General features: G+C 45.3%; 1 protein-coding gene across 3 annotated transcripts; it reads left to right on the top strand.

The window, feature by feature from the left end:
- Positions 1 to 4: 4 nt before the first annotated feature.
- armc8 (armadillo repeat containing 8) lies at positions 5 to 14,527 on the top strand. Of its 3 annotated transcripts, XM_049027498.1 has the most exons (22): positions 5 to 329; positions 3,055 to 3,131; positions 3,775 to 3,846; positions 5,467 to 5,609; positions 5,843 to 5,940; positions 6,095 to 6,187; positions 6,276 to 6,356; positions 6,999 to 7,074; positions 7,285 to 7,375; positions 7,490 to 7,550; positions 7,695 to 7,895; positions 8,531 to 8,626; positions 9,580 to 9,662; positions 9,883 to 9,964; positions 10,406 to 10,492; positions 10,692 to 10,784; positions 10,950 to 11,099; positions 12,142 to 12,237; positions 12,415 to 12,510; positions 12,599 to 12,671; positions 12,926 to 13,019; positions 13,238 to 14,527. In XM_049027498.1, exons 1-22 carry the CDS (start codon positions 285 to 287, stop codon positions 13,269 to 13,271), a joined length of 2,022 nt encoding a protein of 673 aa, XP_048883455.1. In that variant the 5' UTR covers positions 5 to 284; the 3' UTR covers positions 13,272 to 14,527. The 3 variants fall into 3 exon arrangements, with proteins under 3 accessions (XP_048883455.1, XP_048883464.1, XP_048883447.1); XM_049027507.1 differs by lacking the exon at positions 5 to 329 and having other exon boundaries at positions 1,199 to 3,131; positions 7,695 to 7,868; XM_049027490.1 differs by lacking the exon at positions 5 to 329 and having other exon boundaries at positions 1,199 to 3,131.
- The last annotated feature ends 118 nt before the right edge of the window (positions 14,528 to 14,645 follow it).

Here is a 14,645-nt window from a genome sequence, read left to right as displayed (position 1 = left end):
AAAACAAACTAGCCACTCATAAGCTTCAAAATAATATTCGATAATTAAAAGTGTATGTCGAATTTGCTAGAAAATTGGCAATTTAAACAGGCACAGGAATGTGAAATAAGTGTTATTTAGTTCCTGTGAAATCCACTACCCCCTTTCTCAGAGTAGCAAACGTTGCAACAAAAAAGCGTGTGGCTTGGTGGCGTTTTTTTCCCCAGCACTCGAGCTGAAGGGCTGGAAGGCCTAGTATGTAGAAAGTGCGGCTCCGATTGGGGCGCTCGTCCGGGGGAAGAGAGATGGCGTGTATGCTGGAGGCCCCTCTCCGCATCAGCGTGCTGTCCGTGAGTCTTCTGCACATATTCCGCTACACCGGGCCTGTCCTCCGTGCGCCCCAGTGGCGCACAGCAGGAAGGTCGCAACAATGTCTGCTATAGCGGCCGATCCTTGTCTGCTGGCACCGCGGCTCGGAACTTGGTGATGTGACACTGACTGGCTCTGCCCGGTCACCGAACCGGTGCCGATGAAGACATGACCGGCTAGCCGCATGTGAAGCCCTGGGTTTTGATCATCCTGTACTATTTAATAGATGTTACACATCAGTTGCGGTGCTTTTACGCGTCGGTAATGGTATAATAAGTAGCGTAGTATATCACAGCGCGCTTCATTACTTTACCCCACCGCCGGGTATGAAGTTGTCTGCTAACATGAAGTACTATTAAGTGTAGCTAGCCGTTTTTATTATTTAACAAGTTAACGATCTTGCATATTATAAACGGAACCGGACAGTTTCGGCTTTCTGAATATATAGCGTGAGATGCCTGGGCGTTAACTTTGTATTGCTAAGCAGTATCTTTTTCGACAACTACACGACAGTTTTATTAATAACGCGTGCGAAGTCATAGTTATGAACCGCTGTACGGCTGCTTCGTTTATCCCCAGTTCGTGGCTTGGATAATCGCTGATAAATTTAACTGTCAGTGTCGGCATTTAACGTTATGGGGAGTAATATTATTGATATACACGTTTTCCCATTGTGGCGTACCACCTGTTAAAGCTGTAAGCATGCTTAACCCGAGAATAACTGATCGGATCGCACTGTAAAGTCAGAAGTACTCTGCAAAGCAAAGCGGGGTGCAGCCTGTGTAATGACGATCGGGAAGTGAAAGTACACGAGGTGTGTGCCGATGCGTAGCCTTGCGTGGGTAGGGCTTCCCGGGGCGGATCTGGGCTTCTCCGTTCTCACACTGCCTGACAGCGCCTCCCGTTCATAGGCAGCGACCTTTCCGAGGTGCTGTGTAATACATGGCATATAATGTGCACCAACGCGGAACACGTGCGTGCTTAAGGATCGTCATATATACCCCATGTATGAGTTAGGGATATTTGAAATTTACGATTGTTGACAACGTGCACTGTTTTCAGTTTGAGCTTGCCGCCCATTTCTTTGTAAAAGCGCGTAAAAAGGATCAAACCAAGCAACGCAAAAGTTAAAATCGTATGTGTTTAAGTTGATCATAACCAAAGTATTTTCCAGTTTTTTTATTTTAATATAAAATCGTTCAGGTATGTGGGGTGTTGAAAACATTTATAGTGGCGCCAAGATTTGATTTTAAGGTAACATTTAGAATAATGAGTGAACCAAAAACATGGCTTTAATTATGGGAATAGTTCTCAGTAATGTCTCAAGTGAGCATCGTAGCTGCTCGCATCTTAGGTTATTGCAGCGCATCTTAAAATCGTTGATTTCCTTGTTTAACTTTTCCAAATAAATTCCTCACCTCTCAAAGTAATATACAACATTATATAAGAGTACACAAATAAGTCTGCTCATGACGTTTAATATTGTTGCAATGAGTAACATAATTAAAAATATACGTATTTTAACCTGAGCACACGTACTGTGAAAACGTACTGTGTCATTCCTAATCCTCTAGTGATGAATTAATTTAGTTAAGTACAGGCTTGAAGGCTATGTCAAAACAAGTGGAGAAATGCTGTGAATGTTATCTTGAAGTTCAGCACTGATTTCAGAAATTGTTTATGGGGTAGAGTTTATAAGGTTGTACCCGGAAATCATTTAACAGGAAGACAGTATTTTCTGTAAAGTGCAAATTTCCTATTTCACCATGGGCTGCTACTGTCCAGCCAAGGGTTTTCTAAAGTAGGCACTAGTAAGACAAGTTATGTCGCGGACACTGAAGAGGTTTGTGATATGTATCGAGAATCCTTAGCTGTGCAGATATTCCACCCACATAAAATCTCAATGGATAAAAAGTAGAGGATAGGGTTAGGAACAGCATAAAAGGAGGGAAAGCTGGACAAATACATGGGCTCTAACAACTATGGAGTGTAATTGGATTAGTCTGGGTCCAATGTGGTTTGTTTTAATGGGGTCTAAAATGTCTGCTAGCATACAGTCATGAGCTTTATCTTGCCATTTTTGTGATATATACACACATGGATGTGTGACTGTCATAGTGACTGCGATATATTCTTATTATAGTTGCATACATACAACAGGTTACCGATTTCTATAATTCTTTCTTCTCTTTTGAAATAGCAGCCTGTTTAACCTATTGTTAAGCAGTGTGTGGCTCAGTGGGTTAAGGTGCTGTGTCAGCAATCAGAAGGTTGTTTGTTCAAATCCCTTGGCTTGCAGAGTGAGGAAGGTCCTAAACTTGCTACAGGGATTTGCTGACCCATATTTCTCAACAGTATGTGACATTGGACTAAAGCTCCTGCTAAAAATGAAAATGTTATGATGTAAAAAGAGCAAATAAAAGTGAAACAGGGAAAATGTGGGGGTAGAGTGTGCAGACTTTAATGCCAGTGGAGGCTGTTCTGCTGCATGATATCAAGCAGGTTCTTGGCTAGCTGGTGATGCTAATTGTAAACAGAGTTATCAAATGACAGAACCCCATGCTGATCACCTCGTGCGTTCAATGAGCAATGGCTTAAAGGGGGAGCCGTATTGGTGAGGTTCCTCGACTGGGATCCTTGTACCAGGCTGTGTTTAATATGGAAGAGGCAGAGACTCACGCCTGTTCCGTTCTTGTTGCTACGCAGGAGGTTACTGCCACTAGTCGCCATTATGTTGACAGACTGTTCGACCCCGACCCACAGAAAGTGCTTCAGGGAGTCATGTGAGTACAGTGCCTTCTGTGTGGTGACAGTGTGCCTAATAACTGCTGTGTGTGTTTGCAGGAAGCCCTGCAGGTTGTGTGTGTGTGTGAGTCCATGTGTGTGTGCACCTGTGCGCCTGCCTGTGTGTTTATCACTTCTTCATTCAGGGTTCCCCATGAGGCTTTGACGCAGATTTTTTTTTTTCCCCCATCTTTATTTATATCCTCAGCTCGTGCTCTGGTTACTGTGACAGACACTGGATCGCTGTGATTTTCCACTGCCTTCAGTGTCTGATAATTATACACTAATACTCTTAAGTTGCTTTTGTAAAGAGCCCCATAGATTGCTATTTTGACCAAGATAGACAACCATCTAGGTGCAGATGTCTGAAGCTGGTATTTTATTTCAGTTTCCTGCATTTTGTAACCGTGGACCTTCAGGGATGTTAAACCAGATACATGCAGCTGTAGACTGATGACAGAACCTGCAATTTCCAGACAAAAGCAATCGATTAAATCAATTCTAACTGCACAAATTGCAAGCGATGGTTCCTTGAAATCTGCCCTTTATACTTAGTCTTTGCCAAATACTGCTTAGGGTCAGATGCAAATACGCGTAACTTTTGGTCCTCGGCTTCCAGTTATTTGCTCTTATGTTTTGCAGTGACATGAAGAATGCTGTAATTGGGAACAACAAGCAGAAAGCCAACCTTATCGTGCTGGGAGCCGTGCCCAGGTATCTCATCCACGTGCTCCCCCACATCTCGTTGCTTCTCGTTCGCAGCATCCCATTGGTCCTCTGAACATAAACGTGATAAACATTTTGCTGATTTAAAGTCTTTGGATGGCCTGGTGGTTGTTGGGGACATGGCGTGTTGCCCGGTTGAGTGAAAGCAGAAGACGGCAGCCCACACTTAGCTGTAGACGTCAGACTGCCAGACTGGCTTACACACCTTATCTATTTGGTCTGAAAAAGATACTCTGAAGTTCATGTTGTTAATGAGGCACTATATGGACAAAAGTATTGGGACACCTGGCCATTACACCTAGAGGAACCTTTATGACATCTATCCCATTCTAAATCCATAGGCATCATTATAGAGTTGGTCCCCCCTTTGCAGCTATAACAGCTGCCACTCTTCTGGGAAGGCTTTCTATAAGATTTTGGAATGTGTATATGGGAATTTTTACCCATTCATCCAAAAGAGCAAAAGGCCTGGCTCACAATCTCCATTCTACTTCATCCCAAATGTGTTTGATTGGGTTGTGATCAGGGCTCTGTGTTGGCCACTCACATTCTTCCACACCAAACTCACCCAACACTACACTTCATGGACGTTGCTCTCTGCACTGGGACACAGTCATGCAGGAACAGAATAGGGTCTTCCACAAACTGTTGCCACAAAGTTCGAAACATAGAATTGTCCAAAATGTCTTAGTAGGCTGAAGTATTAAGAGTTTCCTTCACTGGAACTAAGGGGCCTAGCCTAACTCCTGAAAAACAACCCCATACCATTATCCCTTCTTCAAAACTTTACAGTTGGCAAAATGTAGCCAGGCAGGTAATGTTCCCTTGCATCTGCCAAACTCTGATTTGTCCATCAGACTGCCAGACAGAGATAAATGATTTGTCACGCCACAGAACACATTTCCACTGCTCCAGAGTTCAGTGGCAGTGTGCTTTACACCACTCCATCTGACACATGGCGATGTGAGGCTTTCATGCAGCTGCTCGGCCTTGGGCGCCCATTCCATGAAACTCCCAGTGCAGGTTTTGTGCTGGAGTTAAAGCCAGAGGAAGTTTGGAACTCTGCAGGTACTGAGTCAACAGAGTGTTGACGACTTTTACGCACTATGAGCCTCAGCACTCGGTGACCCCGCTCTGTTACTTTATGTGGTCTGCTACTTTGTGGCTGAGTATCTGTTGTTTCTAACTGCTCCTAGTTTGCAGTAATACCGCTTACAGTTGACCGTGGAATATCTAGCAAGGAAGAAATTTCACAAACTGATTTATTGCATCGGTGCCACCCTATGACAGTACAACACTTGAATTCACTGAGCTCTTCAGAACAACCTATTCTTTCATAAATGTTTGTAAACCTGACTGCATAGCTAGGTGATTGATTTTATACACCTGTGGCAATGGGTCTGAATGAAACACCTGAGTTCAATGATTAGGAGGTGTGTCTCAATACTTTTTTTTTTTTTCCAGCTCTGCACTATGCCAATGGAATTTTCTGTTATTTAGCTTTTATGTTCAGCCAGGATCCAGGGTGCGCTGGCCCGTCCATTGCAGTGTGTGTGAGGGTATGTGAGGTGCTCATTTCTGTTGTGTTGGTGTCCCGTCCCCCCCAAGGCTATTGTACCTGCTGCAGCAGCCTTCGTCCAGCCTGGAGCTGCGGACCGAGTGTGCAGTGGTGCTGGGCAGCCTGGCTATGGGCACAGAGAACAACATCAAGTCCCTGGTGGACTGCCACATCATCCCCGCCCTGCTGCAAGGTCAGCCGGACCTGAGCACCTCACAGACCCTTAGACGTGAAAGATCTGCTCATCTCCATAGTATTTTCCCCCTTTCAAGCATGGGGTGACATAGACCTTCTTGGGCATCGCCCAGACGGGCGCCTAGTCACAGCATTTATTTAATTTATTTCTGAAATAGATGCGTAAACGCCGCCTTTCTTGGTGTGGCTCCGTCACACCACCTGTTTGTTTGTGTTTGTGTCCCTGTCCAGGTCTTCTTTGTCAGGACCTGTGCTTTATTGAGGCCTGCCTACGTTGCCTCAGGACAGTGTTCATCAGTCCGGTTACACCAGTACAGCTGCTCTACCCAGTGAGTCCAAAGCCTCTGCATTCACACACCACTCATTTCCATATTAGCATAAGAATACTGAGTCATACCTTTTCGTGCATTTTTTTTTCCTGTAATAGTAATAATAGCTGTAATCGCAGAGTCCCTGCGTGTAAATGATGAATGATATTTTCAGGACCCCACTGTGATCCCCCACCTGATGTCCCTGTTGAGTCGGTCGCAGCGAACGCAGGAATACATCACCCAGATCTTCTCGCATTGCTGCAAGGTCAGCCAGGCGCAGCCATGTTCTTCATGGGCTGTACTTCACTACAGCTCATCGGTCGAGTTTCTGAGTTGCACTCTCTGTTCTACAGACTCCTGAGCATCAGACGATTCTGTACAACCATGGAGCCATTCAGAACATCGCCCCCCTGCTCATCTCCCCCTCCTACAAGGTGAGGCACGCCCCCCCCCCCCCCCCTCCTGCCGCCAGTGCCGGCTCACCATCTTCCTGTCATGTCACTCGATCTCTCTATCATTCTATCTGTCTGTCATTTGATTTCGACATTCTTTGACGGCATGACTTGCACAGACAGGGCTGTAAATCAGGCTCGCCCACTCGCCCGAGGTGAGAAATATAGGCGAAGGGCTGGCTAGTAAAAAGTGATATGTCAGACATTTTTTACTGAACTAGCCCAATTGGCTAGTAGCAAAAATTCTTAAGTTCCACTCCTGTGCATACAGGTAGTATTGCCAAAGCACTACATATGAAGCATTAAAAGAACACATAAAACTAAAGGTGTACATAAATACATAAAGCTAAGGGCAGTGGCGGCTTGATGGTTAGGGAAGCGCACTTGTAATTGAAAGACTGCTGGTTCAAATCCCCGACCAGCAAAGTACCACTGAGGTACCCTGAGCAAGGTGCTGTCCCCAGGCACCGAATTAGCTGCCCCCTGCTTTGCCACGACGTCACATGCGGGTTAAATGCAGAGGACACATTTCTTTGTTGTGTGCTGTGGTGTGTCAACAATGACAATCACTAAATTCTAAATAAATGTGAAATTAGATGTGTGTGTGTGTCTATCTCTCTGCAGGTACAAATGCAGGCCCTTAAGTGCTTCTCAGTTCTGGCCTATGAGAATGCCCAGGTGTCCCTGACACTGGTGAATGGTGAGCTCCAGTCCTCTCCTTCCTTCTCCGTCTCTGAACGTAAGGCAGCCTGCCTGCCATGTTTTTTCAGGGTCACATCAGCAAGTGGATAACAATGTATCTTTCCTGCTGTGTAATATGTTTAAAAAATGCCAGCTTGTTACTAAAAAACAATCTGTGATGATCCTTATCTTCCGTTTGCTCTCCACTTGCATGTCCTGCTTCTCCCAGTGCTGGTGGACGGTGAGCTGCTCACTCAGGTATTTGTCAGGATGATGCAGAGGGACCGGCCCATTGAAATGCAGCTTACAGCAGCAAAATGGTGAGGCCTGCCTGTGTCTGTCTGTCTGCCTGCCTGCCTGCCTGCCTGCAGTCGGAGTGTATGGTTCAGACCATAGATTTCAGTCTCTTATCGACAACCCCCACCTATCCACAGCCTGACGTACATGTGCCGAGCTGGAGCCATCAGGACCGATGACACCTGCATTGTTCTGAAGGTCAGTCCTGATGGGTAGGGTGGTCAGGACGTGTTAAAAGATATTCCTGTTTGTCTGCTAGAAAGAGAGGATCTTTGAGTATACATTATGTGTGCTTGCCTGTGTATTAAAAAAAAACGTGTCTTTGTGCGTTGATCTTTACAGACGCTCCCTTGCCTGGTGCGCATGTGCAGTAAAGAGCGCCTCCTGGAGGAGCGGGTGGAGGGTGCGGAAACGCTGGCCTACCTGATGGAGCCCGACGTGGAGCTGCAGCGCATTGCGAGCGTCACCGACCACCTGGTGGCCATGTTGGCCGACTACTTCAAGTACCCGAGCTCCGTGAGTGCCATCGCGGACATCAAGCGGGTGAGGGGCTTGCGGGGCGGCGTGGGGGGTGCGGTGGGATGAGGGCCCGCAGTCAGCTGCTGAAGATACACGGTCTCTGATCATTTGACTGAGGTATATTAGAGTATGTTGGAAATTAGTGTCATTGTGCAAATATTATACTGAGGGTGGCAGAGCTGTACTGTTGGCTCACTCCCAAAGGTTATGGTTTCGAATCCCATCTCCACTGCGTGTGTGAATATTCCTGTGTTCCTGTCTGTGTTTCACGGGTTTCCTCCAGGTACCACTTTGCATGTCTTTGATCTGCAGGAGAAATTAGGCAAACCAGTGTCTCTAAATTACCCACTGGCATATTCTCTCAGGGCTGTTCTTTGTGTTGTGCCCTGTGCTGTTGGAATAAACTTTAGGTCCCACTTGACCTTGTACTAGATCACTGAAAGTCTTACGACAGAAGCAGCCCTAGAATAAAGAATTGCAGAAAAGCAGTAGAAAAGAGTGCAACAGTGAGCCAAACTGTACAGGATCCTGACTGTTGCATTTTCAGGACACTGGAGGGGCCCTGTGCTTGTAGCCCATTTCGGGTCGAGCTGTGCAACCAGAGTGAAGCTGTGAGGTGTGACAGTCTCTCTCTCTCTCTGAACCCTACCCCCTCCCAGCTGGACCACGACCTGAAACACGCCCACGAGCTGCGGCAGGCCGCATTCAAGCTGTACGCCTCGCTGGGCGCCAACGACGAGGACGTGCGCAAAAAGGTGCCCTTGCTGACCTTTCTGTTGTTCCATTAAGTCCATTGGGGACTCTGGGAAATTTCCACTGTTTTCCATCCCACATGGACTGCATTTCTCCCAGACGGCTGAGCATAAAACTCCTCTTGTCATCACGGGGCTCGCCAGCACGACTCATTTAATATGTATCTTTACTGTTGAAATTACACTCCCTGTAGCCATGATCGTACAGGGTTTACTTAATATGGGCAATCTTAGAAAGCTTACTAATTATATAACTTGTATAACAATACAGGTCTGATTAGGGGTGTAATGTTTCTCCAAATAGATGGTTTGGTTCATACCTTGTTTTTGTTTCTTTTGAAAAAAAAATTAAGTTAATCTAACTTCACATCAAATAACTGCATAAAACATTTATTACATTGAATACTATACTGTACTAGATATCCAACATGTTCCCACACCACTTGCATTTACCCTGTGCTCTGCAGTCTCTGTGCTATTATTTATCGTGGGCTAGCCTAGTTTTTATCACAGGTGTGATCACTCGATCATGGTTGGACCAAAAGAGTCTCGCACGCATTTGGAAGACAGTAAAATAGGTGTCATGTATAAAAATGACAAAATATTCAGCTTGCTCTAACTTTAAATAGAATAACAATTTTGTGATTTACATGTGTTATTTGGTTTCAGTTGTTCAAAATATTCAATGAATGGTTAATCTGTGTGTTTCCTTCCATTACTTTAAAATCATCAAGATATAGTCTTTCATCACAAAAAATATCTTTAAGAGCATATTCACAGCACAAACTAAATGAAACACAAGGACAAATAACAAACAAATAAAAAACAAAATTATCATTCATAAATCGTAATCGAGCTTTAACCGTGATATCGATTTGAGACCATATTGCCCAGCCCTACTTGTTCTCCCATAATGCCTTTAGTTAGTGTGAATGAGCTGCCTGTGTGCTCTGCAGATCACAGAGACGGAGAACATGATGGATAGAATCGTCAGCGGCCTGTCCGAGTCCAGTATCAAGGTGCGGCTGGCGGCCGTCAGGTAAGCGCACCGCCGTCCCTCTCGCTGCTTCCCGTCCGGGTTGTAACCTGGGGTTTGATATGATGTTCGGCTACTGTTGTCATTTGCTTATATTTGCTTCCTCCTGACTGAGGAGCAGTATTTGCAGCTCACCAAAGATGACCTCGCTGTGTTATGACCTCACTGTGTTATGACCTCACTGTGTTATGACCTCGCTGTGTTTCCTTGCCACCCTGCCCAGGTGTCTTCACAGTCTCTCTCGCTCAGTGCAGCAGTTAAGGACGAGCTTCCACGACCATGCCGTGTGGAAACCGCTCATGAAGGTGCCTGTCACGTGCCAGTGTCCCTCTGCGTTCCTCTCAAAATAATTGTCCCTTATGGAAGTTTAAGGGCAGAAGGAAAAATGATTGGTTCAGAGAGATAACCAGTCAGATTGTAGAGGAGGTGGGTCCAAACAACTAGATGAGGCAGGACCAACCAGTCAGATATCTTGCCCTCAGAACATTTTTGTGTAAGTAAAACTCCCACGAGCATAATTGTCATGGTAGTTTTCCGGATGTTTCACCAGAGCACAACGTGACCCTTTTATTTTCCTGCACATGTCTGAAACTCAAGGAAGGAAGCTGTGCAGTTAGTTTTGATGTTCAGTTGCTTCGGTTTCAGGGATTGTAGGCCCAAGTCAGTCCTCTGCTGTCCCATGTATCTTGGGGTCTTATGAGGCTTTTGACCACACGTCCTCCCTCACCATGCATCTGTCCCTGCAGCTACTGCAGAATGCCCCTGATGAAGTGCTGGTCATGGCCTCTTCCACACTATGCAACCTGCTGCTGGAGTTCTCCCCTAGTAAAGAGGTGCGTTCAGCCCCTGGGCTGCGCTGCTGCACTGCCGGGACCTTCAGCTTCCCTTTGACTGGGAAAACACACAGACTCCTGGCTTTTTTTGAAGCCCTAGTAAAAATGGCTTCATCCAGAGAATCTGAAGAGGAATTTCAGCATCGTTGTTTATTAATTAGCTGCTCTAAACCATGGGTGTGTTCGTGTGTCTTCCCAGCCCATCCTGGAATCAGGAGTGATCGAGTTGCTCTGCAGTCTGACCCAGAGTGACAGTCCAGCACTGAGGGTCAATGGCATCTGGGCTCTCATGGTGAGATTCACACTGGTACACCTGATGGGCTTCTTAACTGTACATGCTATTGGGATTTACCCTCATAGGGAAGTTTCTGGGAGATTTCTGCAGGAGAGCAGACTGGTGCATGGAAGGTAAATGGCTTCACATAATCAGGCTGCTTGCTCTGTCCTGCCACTGCAGAATATGGCCTTCCAGGCAGACCAGAAGGTGAAAGTGGAGATCGTACGAGCGTTGGGCACAGAGCAGCTTTTCCGCCTGCTGTCAGACCCCGATGCCAACGTGCTGATGAAGACTCTGGGGCTGCTCAGGAACTTGCTGTCCACACGCCCGGTCAGACCTGCAGAGAGCCATCTACACGTAGACATACTTGCGCATACATACATGGACACACAGACGTCCTCGCAGGCACATACATGGACACGCAGACGTCCTCGCAGGCACATACATGGACACGCAGACGTCCTCGCAGGCACATACATGGACACGCAGACGTCCTCGCAAGCACATACATGGACACGCAGACGTCCTCGTGAACGCAGACGGATTGTCGCACACATATATTGACACAGTCCTACTTTGGATTTCGTCCTCAACTACTGATCGTTACCCATTAAAATGTCAGTTTAGTCACAATGCATAAATGTCCTTGTTTATTTCCTAAAGATGCGACCAGTGTTATAGTTTCAATTTTCTGAATGTAGCTTTTCTTTTTATATTAATTTTTATTTAGATTTCGGTGTGATTTTATTAGTTTGTCTTTTTTAAAATGTATTTCTATTTAGTTTTTGTATATTTCAGTTTGTTAAAATTTTTACAGTTTATTTCTAGGGACAGGCTGAAAGTTGTAGAACTATATGTGTCTGATCTTGACATGTTCCAGGTATTATAAACGGTAATTAAAGAAACAAATCATTACTTCAGATAAATTGTATTTGTTTTTGATGTCTGTCTGTATTTTATATCAGTTTTGGAAGCAGTGTTTATAGATCTTGTTTAGTTGTAGTTTATTAGATTATTTTCATCTTATTTCAATTTACAAGAATGTTTTCTTATAGTTTTACTTTTCGTTAATGATAACAACCCTGCATGCGACCTATGGAAGATCTTGGTAGATGTCTCCTTGCAGGCAATTTTCAGAAGTAAATATCCTCGTTAGGACATATTTCAGAATATTAGAATTATGTCATAACAAATGACCAAAGAAAATTCAAACGAACACTTTGAGAAGCATTCCGATGTAAGCACACATTGGTGTTGTCAAAAAAACTGGAATCACTGCAAAATTCTGAAATGAATGTAATGCATACATGGGCTGTGAGTGTGTTATGCCATCACAGTGAGTGAAATAAGTGTCTGTCTCTCTGCTTTCCAGCATATTGACCAGATTATGAGCTCACACGGCAAACAGATAATGCAGGCAGTCACCTTGATCCTGGAGGGCGAGCACAGCATCGAGGTCAAGGAACAGGTCGCGTCCCGCCCTGCGCTGTTCGCTGGCTTGTCTGCTGGCTCTCGCTCCAGCCGTCACTCATTAGTCAGACCTTAATGAGTTTGGCCCCACGCTTTGTGGTTTGCATATGCTCCATGTCTCTGGTACTGTACTCCATCACGACAGGCTTGTAACAGAAGACGATCTTCCTTTCAGACGTTGTGCATCCTGGCCAACATCGCCGATGGCAACACGGCCAAAGAGCTCATCATGACGAACGACGACATGCTGCAGAAGATCAAGTCTTATATGGTAGCGTTGACCTGCAAACCTACTCTGTCATGTTCCTTAACTTCCCTGACACCTGACAAGCCCCCCCTTCTCTCACTCACCCTCTCAGGGACACTCAAATGTTAAGCTGCAGCTGGCTGCCACCTTCTGTGTCTCCAACCTCATCTGGAACGAGGAAGACGGTGAGGGGGATTTGATGACAGGTGGTCAGGTGGCGGGGTGAATGGGTCAGCGGGGGGAGGGTGGGGGGCTCTGTGTGTGGCTCTGGTAGAAAGGGAACGATACAATTCCCGTTTTCTCTCTAACTTTGTTTTTGTCCTCAGTTTAAGCTATTACTGCATATGGGGAGAAGCGAGTTACATGAACACTTGCTCTTCTGTTGTCTCCTGCATGTACTGGTCTCTATCTTCAGCACTTCCCCTCTGTCTGTGTCCAGGCTCCCAGGAGCGGCAAGACAAGCTGAGAGAGATGGGCTTCGTGGACATTCTGCACAAACTCACCCAGGCCTCGGATCCCAGCCTGTGTGACAGGTCCTTTAAAGTCTAGTGTCTCTTTCTCGGACTGTGTCTAATGTGCAGTTTAACGAAGGCTTGGATTAAAGAGTGTGCCACTTTCATTCCTAGCAGCATCGTGAATTTATGTCTCAGGTTTAGCAATGTTAGGAAAAGAGAGTTTGTAGTTCACTCCTCTCTAATGTTTCATTGCTGACAAGCAGCGTATGGGAGTTTGGTCTTGCTCTGTCTTCCAGGGCGAAAAGCGCCATGCAGCAGTACCTGGCCTGACTGCGAGGGTGGCAGACAGAGGACGTCACTACCCACCAATCACTGGGAGATCATCTTTCAGATGCCCCCCCACTCCCTTCTCTAAATTTTTTTTTTCAACCATTTTGTTTTGTTGCACAAGACACCTTTTGAGTTGTGGCACAAACAGCCTCTTCCCCAGCCCCTCTGCTCCCCTGGGCCCAGAACTCTGAGCGTAACGAAGAAGAAAAGCTACTGGGCACGATGGTCTCTTTTTAGTTCCCAGCCGGATTGTTGAGGATTTAGTTTATTATCTCTTTGTGGACATGATGTTGAGATGTGTGTGCGCACATGCGTAATGAACTGCACGTGTGTGCGTGTGTGTGTATAATGGACTGTGAGTGTGTAATGAACTACGTGTGTGTGTGTGTGTGTGTGTGTGTGTGTGTGTGTGTGTGTGTGTGTGTGTGTGTGTGTGTGTGGCACTTCCTGGGGGCTGTGGACTCATCATGGACTAGATGATCTGGATGCTGCTGCACTTTGATTACTGAGAGTAGGGGGAGAGGTGGAACTGGGGATACATGTTGCCTCTTCATTAATTTAATTATTGTTATTATAACTATTGGTAGTATTATTTTATGTTTTAGGGAGGGGGGGTGCTTAAATGATTGCTTGTTTTTTTTGGATGGATTCTTTTCAATTTGTTTTGGTTGTGGAAACATACCTCAGAATATATATAAATATATAAATATATTTTTTGAATTGTTTTCCCCCTCAGTTTTGTTTTTGTGAATATATTTTTTTTGTTTGTTTTTTTTTTTTTTTTTTGTTCCTGAAATATTTCCTGTCTGTGAGGACAGATATGTGATGGAGGAATGAAAATGTGTGGATGTGGGAAAACGGAGAGAGCTTTGGGTGCAGCAGGGGTGTGGTGAATAAGGCAGTGTTGGGGGGGCTGTTTTTATATGGTTGTTTCGTCTGTTTTGTAAGAGATGGCCTCACCTTTGGCTTTTTTTGAAGCTCTAAGAGAATGAATGAATGAATCAATGAATGTGTCATTGAAATATATGCAACCAGCCTGATGGAGTCCGAGTGATGCAGTTTCCTTTTGTTTATGCTGTGTGGGCAGTGTCACTGCTGGCCATTCTTCCTGGATCCTTACTTTTAAATTACAGCTGCACATAAATCATTTGCCACAAAGTCTTTTCCCGTCGCTGTAAGAATGAAGATTGAATTAAGCCCCTCTTGACAGGGCACCCACCTAATTAAAACTAAATTATGCTTATTTATTCATGTTATTTTGATGAAATTGTACTTCCTTAGCAACATAATAACTCTAACGTCAGTCAGTAGCAATCTTGATGTTTAGTTCTTACCAAATAAACGTGGCTAGTTTGCCTACAGCATCACCAAATC

This window comes from Brienomyrus brachyistius, chromosome 1 (assembly GCF_023856365.1).
Source record: "Brienomyrus brachyistius isolate T26 chromosome 1, BBRACH_0.4, whole genome shotgun sequence".
Lineage (NCBI taxonomy): Eukaryota > Metazoa > Chordata > Actinopteri > Osteoglossiformes > Mormyridae > Brienomyrus > Brienomyrus brachyistius.
The sequence above is the reverse complement of the archived record's forward strand: the minus strand, read 5'-3'. Positions and strand labels throughout refer to the sequence as shown.